The sequence below is a fragment of the Aedes albopictus genome, chromosome 2, assembly GCF_035046485.1.
Source record: "Aedes albopictus strain Foshan chromosome 2, AalbF5, whole genome shotgun sequence".
Lineage (NCBI taxonomy): Eukaryota > Metazoa > Arthropoda > Insecta > Diptera > Culicidae > Aedes > Aedes albopictus.
Window position 1 is genome coordinate 486,579,165 of NC_085137.1, and position 13,297 is coordinate 486,592,461.

A 13,297-nucleotide genomic window follows, 5' to 3' on the forward strand; every position below is an offset into this window, starting at 1 on the left:
CGTTTTGGGTTCTCTAAGCCCCAAATGAAAGCTACAATATGCTTGTATAAGGCCCTGCAATTTTATTTCGATTCGGCATTTGATTACTGAGATATCTTACGAAGAGTATTTCAATAATTTTTTTTTTATTATATTCACTTGTTATCTTGCATTTGTTTTTGACCAGTCTATTTTTAAATAAATGATGCTGACCTCATACAAAGTGTATACTAGCAGGTTATTGTTTGCAACAAAATTATAAATAACAAATTACAAATACACAGGAATTTTATGGAAACTAACAATATGTTAAATGAAAGCTTTGAAGAACCAGACAGCCAAAATAACTAGCTAATGCCAAAACTGATTAACTTAGTAGATATATCATTTTTGTCGTTTTTACACCATAACCATGAATACCAAGTACTTCGGAGCTAATTTAATTGACTGATTAAGATATATTGTATCTCGCTGATTTTCTTACCCATTTGTTAATCGATTCAAGATCTCTTGGCAGTTAATAAAAGATACAAAATTCCAGAATATGTAAGCTATTTTTTAAACATTTCATACAAGACTCTAGGAAGTGTCTGGCATTTCTGGTAGTTTAGTCCATGGTCCATGATGCTATTTTGGAAACCAATCCACTAGATGCTAAATCCACAATATTTTCTAGAACTTTTGGTAAATTACACAAAACAAATACGTTAAATACAAATAATACAACAATAATTTTAATAAGTGTAAGAAGGGTTCTGTTCACCATAGGTGGATTAAATCGGGTTTTTTGCATTACATACGCCACTGATTAATCGATGTTTTTATTGTTCTAGAAGTGTTTCATTATCATTGGGCTTTACTCGCTTACGTTTGTCCCCCCTTCACGACAGCGTCTGATCTTCGCAGCTCATGTATGCGTTACTAGTAGTTAATTGATATTTAAATCCCAACGAAAAACAACAATAACTAGTGCTCCGGATGATTACGAACTAGCCCACTAGTAAGAATCCATCCCACTTTATTGATAACACACAACTCGTGAATGATGACGACAACGACGAAGACGATCATCATCACACATCACAGAAACAGGCTGCTTACTTTCCATCGGTTGTTGATCATAGCAACTGCCCCCCATGCATACGCGCGCGCATGCGGCTCATTGCAATCCCACATGGGCTGGCGAAACTTTCTTCGCGTCTTGCTTCTCCTTGTTGTTGATAATGCGCGATCCTTTCGCTGTGATGATCACAGATACCACCACTGACTGACTGATTGCACTACTGTGTGCTAGAACTATGCACGGGTAATCATCGCGCAGGGCTTTGCATGTGAGGAGATGCCTAGCGGAAAATAAATTTACACACTAGTTTACTGTGTGTAAACTATACGCTCATGTAGTATGATGAGTTGGAAAAAATGCTGGAGTGAAAAAAATAATGCTATTAATTATAAATAGCGGATTCAACTGGTAGGCTTGCCTTAATTTGCACTCGATTGCCAACTGACAAGGATCAGCCTCGGGAAGGAAAAATTGAAAAAGTGAAGCGGGAAACGTAAAGTGAAACGAAACCTTACTGAAGAACAATATTAGTGATATTAATTTAAGAATAATAAGTGCGATATAGGAAGTTCACGTGGTGTCAATAAAAAAAAACTAAACATGACTTCGTTCAATGACTGTAAACTAAACTTTGGAAGAATGTGAGTATTGATTGTTTTGTTGTTGTCAAAACCATCAACTATAACTAATGATAAGTGATTTCACGTGACTTCGACATTTGTTTAGTGTCACCACATATACTCGTAAACGTATTCTGTCAACAACATTGCTTAATGAGTTCTAAGTTCATCCCATGATCAACATTGCACAAGCGCTTGGATTTGTTTGTCAAAATGAGTCGTTCCAAAATAGCTTGACTATTTCACCATAGATAACAGAGTTGATTAAGTAATGATTGGTTAGGGCTATGAAAATTGCACTTAAATGTAATGATGAGCAAACGCTCATCATCTTGATAATACTAGCGTTTTGTCAAACATATCTGTATTGTCATATCTATGGATTGAGCATATAAATAACTTCGTGATGCATCTTGAATGAAAGTTTATAGGTTACTGAAATCACATATGAAACTCAGGAATTGTCAAGCAACCTCAATAGCCTCTGGAGGTACTAGTGCATTTGGGTATCACCAGTAAAATGGATCATATCATAAACGGATACCACTCACACATAACATAAGTACTTACTTACCTTACCTTACCGATCAGGCTAAGGCCAGGGTGGCCTTTGCTGTACATAGTAGCCGTCTCCATTCCACTCGGTCCATGGCTGTTTGTCTCCAGTTCCGCACTCTGCGTAGGGTCCGCAGATCGTCCTCCACTTGGTCGACCCACCTAGCTTGCTGCGCTCCACGTCTTCTTGTACCGGTCGGATGACTCTCGAGAACCATTTTAGTCGGGTTGCTATCCGACATCCTGATGACGTGACTCGCCCACCGTAGCCTCCCGATTTTCGCGGTATGGACGATGGTTGGTTCTCTCAGCAGCTGATGCAGCTCGTGGTTCATTCGCCTTCTCCAAGTCCCGTCTTCCATCTGCACTCCGCCGTAGATGGTACGCAACACCTTCCGTTCGAAAACTCCAAGGGCGCGTTGGTCCTCTGCACGTAGGGTCCATGTTTCGTGCCCATAGAGGACGACCGGTCTAATCAGCGTTTTCTAGATAGTTATCGTAGAGTTCTGCGGAGTCCAAAGTAAGCACGATTTCCTGCCACAATGCGCCTCTGAATTTCTCTGCTGGTGTCGTTGTCGGCGGTCACCAGTGAGCCCAAGTACACGAATTCTTCAACCGCCTCGATTTCATCACCGTCGATATAAATTCGGGGTGGCGGGCGCGGTGACTCCTCCCTTGAGCCCTTTGCCATCATGTACTTTGTGTTGTGTTTGACACATTAATGACTAATCCGATTCGCCTGGCTTCACTCTTTAATCGGATGTACGTTTCCGCCATCGTCTCAAATTTACGAGCTATAATATCAATATCATTAGCGAAACCAACACGAAAAGGAATTTCCTTATTGAATGTATAAGAAAATGTTATACATTTTTGCCATTTAGCATTTCTAATATAAACTATACGGAAATCTAATCGAAAGTATTAGGCGCCTATTTTCAAAAGTATAAGGTTATCTTATACCAGTCATAAGCAATTAATTATGAAGAGAATAAGATTTGTTATACTATTCATAAGGCACATGTTATGGAACATATTTATCAGTTTATCCGGGAATCCGTATTCGTGCATAATCTGCCATAGCTATTCTCGATCGATTGTATCATACGCCGAATTGAAATCGATGAATAACATAAGTACAGTACTTCGAAATAAATCAAAAGGTTTATTTATAGAGTAAAGCGCAACTTAAACGAGTCCATTATTGTAAAATCGCAGTACGCAGATGCGCAAAAATGACTTGTTTTTGTGGGAGTGTGTGTGTGTGTGTGTGATCCAACTAAATCCCACTGTCCGGCAGTGATATTATGGAAAAAAGATTTCTGCAATACCATATTGATGCTACTGCAAAAGGCTTTAGTCCGGGAGTTAGATGGTGATAGCTCTATTGCAGATTCAGAGACCCATTTCAGAATGGCTGGAGAGACACGTCCATTCAGAAGTCACTTTCACTTACAATAAGCCCCGCATGTGTGCATTACCGTTATCAAATGGATAATGATACTGCAAACACACTTCCTGATTCAAAGATAATCTTCGAAACTGGCGCGTATTTAATTCAATTTGTTGTACAATCAATGATCAGAACAATCTCACCGAAAAACATCCAAGGTAGCGCTGCCATCACCATGGTAACGTATTCACGCCGCAGTCAGGCTTACTCCTCCTCTCGCACAGTCAGGTCACTCCTCGTCTCACCACCTTCGCGCACGCAATCAGTCATCATTAGAACACACGTAACTTTATCTCTTTCAAAATTATGGACATGAGGCTACATTATTTGATTCTAGAACTCTCTAAACACTGATGGCGTGGTGTATTAGCCGAAACCGTAGAAAACCCCGAAAAAAAAAACAGAACAAACACTCCAAACATAAAAAGCTGTCGGTTGGCAAAACGCGGAATAGGCTAATTTTTCGACACTCCCGATAGGAATTCCGGCACCGCGTGCGTTATCCGACCTGCTTGCAGCGGCATGCAATCGCACACAAGACAATAAAACGCCTCCGGATGGCGTAGCGCTACCAATCATATCACGATTTGTCGGTCAAAAGCTTCAGCAACATGGAATTAATTTTGAAAATATTTCTTTATAATTCTTCACAATTCTTCCCAAAACCACGAATCACTGTACAATTCACCACATAACACAAAAAACTCTTTCACACGCGGATACGGATGGCGTAGCACCGGCCAAACCGTCAGCATAATCGCGAAGAAAAAAAACGAACAAGCGGACGCGAAAGAATTTGTGACGAGCAGCTCTAAACACGTCTGCACGCGGCAACGCCTACTGCGCTTCCTGACTTGTTTTTGTGGGAGTGACCCAAAACTTTTAATCGGGAGTGTCCCAAGTAGCACCTGCAACTAAAATAGAAATAATCATCGTTGCAAACATGTTGCAACTGAGTTTTCATGGAACAACGGATGTTAAAATCCTGTTGCGAAAGCCAAACTGAGGTATAACATATTATGCTTTTGGTCGAAATACGAAGTGACCGAACGTGCGAAAATTGATTTTTAACCTACTTAGAAATGTCGCAACTCAATTTGGATTAGTGCATATTGTTGCTCTTAATTAGCTTAATGATGCGCAACAGAAAAAATAGATTCAAATTTACTTCGCAGCTGCAACTTCGCATGTGCTTCTAGCGACGACTACGATTTGGTGGTGCGACGATAATATTTATAACAACTAGCGCAATGTAAATAAACGTCATCGTTAGTTGAAATTTGCGAAATCAATTTGTAACTGAGGTATAATCTGATTGTTTCAACGAATCTTAGTTACGACCGTTTACAAACCAAAACAACCAAAACATTGATACTGATTGTTATAAACATGTTTACTTGGAACTAATAGGATACGCCAAGATGACGTCACGATGCCGTGCACTGACAGTTCAGCCAGCTTGTTTACATGGACTTAGTCTCTGGCGGATATCCGGCAAAACTGTTTTTCGATACAATTTCAGTAAAACGGCAATTAGACGATTGGTTTTGTACTAGTAAAGTTGAATATAATCGATATTTCCGTATCATAATAGTTTCGGGACGGCAAACGTAAATTTAATTTTCGCCGCTCGATAAAAATTCCAACACCATGTAAACAAGCTCGCTGAGCTGTCAGACAAAGTGAGGTTAGATCAGGTGCCTGCAGTACCCTATACGCCTTTTCATGTGACAGATCCGTGCATGCATTTGTTTACAAAGCTTGAACAACAGCTGCTAACAAGAACGTGTCATCTTCATAGAAGAACTGTCAAACGCCCGAACAATCAGCTGATTTAAGACGTCAAATGAAAAGGCCCATTTAGAACATAACGAAAAATTTTGACAGAAGGGATGGAAGCTGCAAAATTTGCGACAAAAGGTTTTTGAAAGCATAAAAATGATAGAATGCACTATAAAAACTTAAATGTTTCCAAAAAAAAACGAAGTTATGTACAAATAAAATGTATCGTTTTCTTCATAAATTTTCCAACATATTCTTCAATTTTATTAAATTAAAGTGATTAAAAAATTAATTGGAGGTAAAACATTTTTGTTACATTAAAAAAATGCAAGTTGATTTTCATATTTAAACAATTGATTCATTATTATACCATAGTTGCTCCATATTAAATTGAAATAACATCATAAACATTTTTTTGTGTATTTTAACTAAAGCTAGTTCTACACTTTTCAGTAAATTACTCAATAAAGAATTCATACATCATACCATTCCTTCTTCAAACCAAGAAGAATATACAAGCACTGGTAAATGCTTAATTTGTTGTTAAATTCTGCACTTTTTTTCGTAGTACAGACCGACTGGTACCACTGGAAGGATTTGAATACATGTTACAGTCGGACAAGATACATTACGTAATAGTATGAGGTGAGAAGGGGATTGAGAAACCTTATGCTCCGTACTAAAATATTTGGGGATTCCTACAAAAAAAAACCTAGATTAATCCACCTAGTGGTGATAGTGCCTTTCTCGTCGAATATGTACTCATGAACGTTTCGTCGACGTTAGCCAAAACATTCCTGAATCCTGAAAACACTTTACATAGAAAAGCAACAATTTTAACAAAGCCATCATCGATTTAAAAAAAATTATTGGTGATATTCCGATGTTATGTTCAACAGCAAAACAGAGCAGAAAAATATCAGACCTCTCAGTTGACTGCTTGACCACCTCAACCCTAGTCGTGTATTGGGGTCATTATGACCCCATTCCATCCACTACGGCAGCGGGGTGAGGGTCAGCTAATGCATGAAGAAGGTTTACTTTATTCACAATCACAGATCACTTTGCGATCTTCGCCAATGTTTATTTCAGCACACTTTAGGCTATATTTTATTGGTAACACGATTCATGTAAAATTAGACCTTCCTACGATAAAAATGCAGAAAATATAAATTTGCTATTCAAATTTCAATCGCAATGAGAAGAGTGAGGGCTCAACCAGCCGCACACAAATTGTTAGCAGTAATTTTAGAAGCATAAGGAGAGTGAAGATTGAAAAACTGTATAAGGTGTTGATGCGATTAAATTATATTATTTCCATAAAACGATGATCCATCCTACTATACATTAACACCGCAGGAATTTGAAATGGGGTGATTTAAAGAGATCGCTTAGACCATTTCTTCACTTATAATCTTACCCAACGTTTACATGATATCAAAAAAGCCACAATGCGATTTATCGCTTTGACACTTATTTTGTTCACTTTTATAATTCCGCTATTTGATGTGCAGCTTGCATGGGTTTTGTTAAATTTTACGTTTGACCACTTCCGGCGGGACACCTGGAACCGATTCTGGTTGTCTCAAATATGGTCTGAGACTATGTTTTTGTCAACTGTTCATCGGGTTACCTGAAAAGCCGAAAATTAATGTGATCTGAGGCTATTTTCTTGCTAACCGTTCGGCAAATTTTTGAAAAAGCCGGGATTTGATGTATCGCATGCATGATTTTGGTACACTTCTATTAAATCACTTCCGATGGAACACCCGCAACCGATTCCGAAATATTATTACAAATTCTTGATGTGGCCTGAGACTATTTTCTTGTTGACCGTTCATCAGATTATCAAAAACGCCGTTATGGTTTAGTTCCCTTCTATATTTTACCACTTCCGACGCGTTACTCGTCTTGTCACTAGTTCTGGAACACTACCGCTTCTCCCAAATATGGTCTGAGATTATTCGTTGGTTAACCGTTTATCTTGTTACTGAATAAGTCATTGATATGTCGCATGTATTGGTTGCCTTTCACATTTCACCATTTCTGGCGGGACACCCGTAATAGGTTCCGTAACACACTGATATGGCTATTTTCTTGCAACTGTTTATCATGTTACCTAAAAAGCCGTGATTTGAAGTATCGCATGCATGGGTTTGGTGTCACTTCCGGCCCGGAACCGGTTGCGGAACACTACCGATAATCTCTTGAATAGTCTGAGCCTATTTGCTTGCTAAAGTTTATTAGGTTATCGAAACAGCCATGGGTTTGGTACTGACAGTCCATAATGTGGTCTTAGCCTACTTCCTCAATAACCGGTCATCAAGTTGTCGAAAAAGCCGTGATTTGATGTGGCGCATGCAAAAGTTTTGTCAACTTTTATATACGGCCACTTCCGGCGTATTAACACCCGGAACCGGTTCTGAAACACTTCCGTTTCAGATATGGTCTGAGCTTTTTTCTTGCTAACTGCTCATCAGGTTATCGAAAATGCCGCAGTTTGATGTGTCGCATGCATGGGTTTGGATCACTTTTATATTTGACCACTTCCAGCGGGACATCTTGAACCGGTTCCGATACAGTACCGGTTCGGATATGGTCTGAGACTGTTTTCTTGCTAACTGTCCATCAGGTTATCGAAATTGCCGCAATTTGATGTGTCGCATGCATGGATTTGGTTCTCATTCATATTTGGCCACTTCCGGCGGGACATCCGGAACCGGTTCCGGAACACAACCGGTTCAGATATGGTCGGAGACTGTTTTTTTGCCTACTGTTCATCAGGTTATCCAAAATGCCGCAGTTTGATGTGTCGCATGAATGTGTTTGTTACATTTTTATGTATGGCCCCTTCCAAGGGTACTGGTCCGGAACACGTAAATGGCCATAACTCCGGAACGGCTGGACCGATCTGAACCATTTTCAATAGGAAACAATGGGACCAGATTCCGCGTCGAATGAACTGTCGGTCATTAAAATCGGTTGAGGTTTACTGCCAAAAAGTGACGTGAGTTTTTTTGTCCACATACATACACACATACACACATACACACACACATACACACATACATACACACACAGACATCACCTCAATTCGTCGAGCTGAGTTGATTGGTATATGTGACTTGACCCTACGGGCCTTCTATCAAAAAGTCGTTTTTGGAGTGAACATATAGCCTTTCCAGTACACTTAGTGTACGAGAAAGGCAAAAAATAAAATAGAGGAGGGGAGGTTCAAAAAATGATCAAATTCCTTTACGTTAAAGCGAAGACGGCTAATAACAAGACAGACAGCTCTCACCCTGTCGCAGGCGACATGGTTGAAACGCCCTCAACGATTCACAGGAACATTAAAACATGATTGTGTGCGTGCGCATGCTAATACGTACACGGAAATTGTAGCATCGCACGCACACTCATTCATGATGTTGTTCCCTGAAGTCGTTCGCGGCGCTAGTGTGCTTGTAGCTCCCAATGTATATGGAGCAAGAGGGTAGATGTCTGTCTTGTTATTAGCCGTCTTCGGTTAAAGCCTGTATCCGCAATAATTGGGACACAGAAATACAGCTGTAACTCTGCAATAGATACATCAATATTGTTCAAATTTGGCCTAATAACAACTTAAGGTGTGTTCATTTCACCTACGAAATTTCATGTGAATCGGTGCAGTACTTTTTGTTGTAGCCATGAAAGAGTAGAATGTGCGCCATTGAATTTTGTACAGCCCCTAGTTTTGCTTGTCAGTGCTGTTACTTTTGAATTTGGCAAAGGAAATGGCTGAAATTTTGAACACAAACCTCTTAATCTACATTTGTTACATAGGCAAAATTTCAAAAAAAAAATCGATGCACTATCAACAATTTTATAGTCGAAACATGTATTGGGACTGAACGTGATTTTAGCCCCTCAGACAGCAAATAGTCAGCACCCTTTATTGTTTCGATTGTACTATATAAAGTATTATACCAATAATCATAAAATTTTGCAGGCATAATATCCACATAATCAACTACCTTCTGTGAAAACTTCATGAAAATTGGCAGAGAAATTCAAAAGTTATGAATAGGCAAACATCGCACATGAAAAACACGAAAAATTTTCACTAACACTCACCCATATCTACACCAGTAGCTATCAAACCAATTGATCAAAGTTGATGAAATTTTGCAAAAAAATGTCTCTATAAGTATCATAACTGCTAACGGAATATCATAATTATCATCACAAAACTTTGAACTGTAGCGTAAAATAACCATCTGTTATGCGAATGAAAATTGGTCATGATTGTACAAAATGCTTAAAACAACGTCTGTTTGTTTTTCATCCACAGTCAAAAGTAATTCATCGATTTTTATGAAATTTGGCACAAATAATGAACATACACCAAATGAGTTCTCAGTCAATTATTTGGCTAATTTTACCGATTCATTACAGAGCTACAGTCGTACTTCTGTGTCCCGATTATTGCGGATACAGGCTTTATAAATGGATATCCCCTGGATTGTTGACGAGAAGTAAACGTGTAAGTGTTAACATTTTTTGGTTGTTTATGTCCTACCGTGTGAAGCAATGTTGTCCTAGACATGATTTAGCAAGCAAAAATTCTAAACTAATTTTCAGCATTTTACGGGTGCATTAAATAAGCTGCTGAAATGAACTCTGTCAAAGCAATATGGCGCGTACATTTTTACTACAAAAGTCTAAATTTTCACTCGCAAAATGATAAGTAGACTGAGGCGCGTTGGAAATACTGAGCCACAATGCATGATTTACCAATAAATCAGGAGCGGCACAAAAATTGACGTTCTCGTCCAGCCTTTTTTGCGGTAAATTTTACCCACACAATTTTTTTTCTCCCTTTTTGCCACAGACCTACTGGTCCATATCGCCAGGTGTGTCAAGTGATGGTTTGTCAATTGACGTACAAATACGAGCGCTAAATATTTTGATTAACCTCTGTCAAATGCCGTTTTCGAACCAATCATGATCATTGCTCATGTAAAAAATAGTGAAAATCAGTTTACAATCAATGAAAAATTGCGAGAATCACTCAAATATTGACTCCTACCTTCTTACTCACACAATTATTAATCACATTGATGAAACTGTTGACGCATAGTCACTGGCAGTGACGAATGTGATGACTAGCTGACTAGTTATCGAATCGGTCACAACTTGTAAGTCGACCATGAGTTGTATCTCGGTTGTAAATCGATTGCGAATTAAAACCGTTTATAACACGAATGGATGTTTTATATTGGCTCCACCTCTTGCGCTTTTTTCGTTTCAATTTAGTGGTTAATAAGACGATTGATACAAAGGGCACAATATTTAATGTAGTTGCATTTAAATTATAGGAATTTATTAACGTCCAAGTGTGTTGTTGGTTGCGCTTCCGTATTCCGCATTGCGATTGAAATTTGTATGAGATTTTGTATGGAAAAAAATTGTTGAAAAAAATGTCAATCTAGGAGTAGCAATTACGAAGCGTGCAGTCACCAATGCTCATGCTGAAGTATACAGTTCAATGGAGCGCCCAGGTATTTTATTCAAGCCTAAAGGGGAAAATATCAGCGGGTGCTTTGTCTCGCACAACTTTCCAACACATGATTAGAACACTTTTATGAATTGAATGCATGACCACATTTACTTAGGCGGGGCCCCGCATAATCGTGAACACTAACAGTACAGTTCACCATACTGTTGGCAACTATCTACAACAGTATCTCAACAGTATGCTATACCATGAAAAGTAACAATAAACCAACAGTACCATGAATGGATTCAACAGTGTGGTGAATGGTTATCGAGCAAATTACAATATGTGGGATAGGCGGTTAAGTTATGATACAATAAAAAAACGTTGATTTTCTCGAACAAAATTTTCGATTACAGTTTGTCAGAAGGTCAATATATCATCCATTTTTTTGCTCAGTTCACTGTATACCAAACAATTCAAGAACTGTAGACCTATAAAATTTGAATAAAAATAAGCACTGTATGTGAAATTATGGCTATATAGTATCATACAGTTGCATTAACAGTACGTAGCACGGTTTTGTTATGTTTGTACTATTGTTAAAACCTCCCCAGGGAATAAATTTACTACTGAACTATCGCAGAAATTCCTGGAAGTGTGGAAACGTAAAAAGAACTGCACGATTGAATCAAGTCAATCCGGTGTCTTCGAAGCATTTATTCTTCATAAATCGAAGAAAAAGGGCTCGGAATACGCTGACTTGATTTTATTCAATCTCACATTTTACTTTACATTTTCACACTCAAGATGACTGACTGCGCAGTTCAGTAGCCAACGCACTTTAAAATAAAATATAAACTAGCAAATAGGGTGCCTGTACCAGTTATCGCACCACCTACAAAAATAAGAAGAAGACCGACGAATGTAAACAATAAGTCAAATGATTGATTTGTTTTAATACTTTACAGGAAAAATATAGAAACGGAGCTAAAACTACTTTTAGTATTTATTACGACGTGTGCCAATGATAGGAACCCTGTACCAGTTATGGACACATTTGTTAATTTGGGTTCCACTTCGCACTATTTACATGCATTACTTATGGGAGTTGTCATAACTGGTACACTATGGCGAAATAGGGTGCAAGGAGGCCGAAATGTTAAGGAAAATGATTTATTTCTACCATAATTTGAGCAAATTGTGAAGTTTGAATGATTGCAATCATCTTTTGTGATCGTGATCTGTTGTTCACGATTTTTTTTTCTTGTTGATTTGTATCTTTAAAGGTTGAAAATCAACTATGGCGAATTTGAGGTACTATAGCCATAACTGGTACACTGAGCCTAGGTGTTAAAAATTAAACAATTATTCTGATTTATTACAGAAAGGCACTCAGGGATCAATCAATTATCATTTTCACTTGTAAGCTTCTTTATCCAGTGCTTGAGCTTGTCGAATGCGAGTTGTCCCACCAGGCATTGCTCCACGTTTATACCCTGGGTCGCCAGTAACACATCCTGAAGCACCTGCAGGCTTACAAAAATGCAAAGCAAATCTGTGACCCAGTTGACACCTTTTTCTTGAAACGGTTGAGAAAACGAACACTAATGCGTGTTGCTGTATGTCAAACTGTTGGGTAATAATAATCTATAGTAAAATATGCGTATGTAAGTGTGAAATCCAAATATCCAAACAAACCGTTTGGCATAACGTGAAGGTACATTTCAACTGTTCATTGAAATTTTTCATTCTCACATTATTCAACATTATTTGAACACTACAATATATGGTTACAATTTACTTTAGGTTGCTTATGTTGGTTTTTTATATTACAAAGAGCTTGGTTTCTTGTTGTTCAACCAAAATGCAACAATTTGTGAAAATGTAACCCCACCAGTTAGAAGAGTTTTACTGTTTGGAGTCTAAGGCAATCTGTATTTCTCTATGCGGGGCGTTATACCCCCTTTCCACTAAACATTATCAGCAAATAGGAGAAGACCCTGCCTAGGTACTGCCAACTGCTATATTGATAAGACCCCACGCAAAGCTGCAATGAATGTCCTGGTAACGAACGCCTTTCGATCGCGTGAACTTGTTATTGCTAGTAGGTATGGATTGTAGGTATAAGATGGGATGGGGTTTTTGTAAGCATCATCCGTGGCGTCCGTTACCTATTGCACAAGGCAACAACGCTTGAATGTTTTCCAGATGATTCCATTCAATAATAGAGAATGTTAATATGTATATACAGTATACACTACCCGTCATAAGTATTGAACTTACGAAAACAATATTGCAGTACTGGTTTAATTACTCAGAACGTTTGATACTTTGAACATCTCAGAACTTGGAAGAAGGGATCTTTG

The 13,297-nt window shown here is 38.4% G+C and overlaps 1 protein-coding gene across 1 annotated transcript in view; it reads left to right on the forward strand.

Moving 5' to 3' along the window:
- The first annotated feature begins 1,470 nt into the window (after nucleotides 1-1,470).
- The window catches only part of LOC115261050 (purine nucleoside phosphorylase), a 55,384-nt gene continuing 43,557 nt past the window's right edge, over nucleotides 1,471-13,297 (forward strand). The window contains exon 1 of the mRNA XM_062854152.1: nucleotides 1,471-1,683. Coding sequence (XP_062710136.1) covers nucleotides 1,643-1,683 — 41 coding nt within the window. The 5' untranslated portion in view covers nucleotides 1,471-1,642. The remainder of the gene's footprint in view (nucleotides 1,684-13,297) is intronic.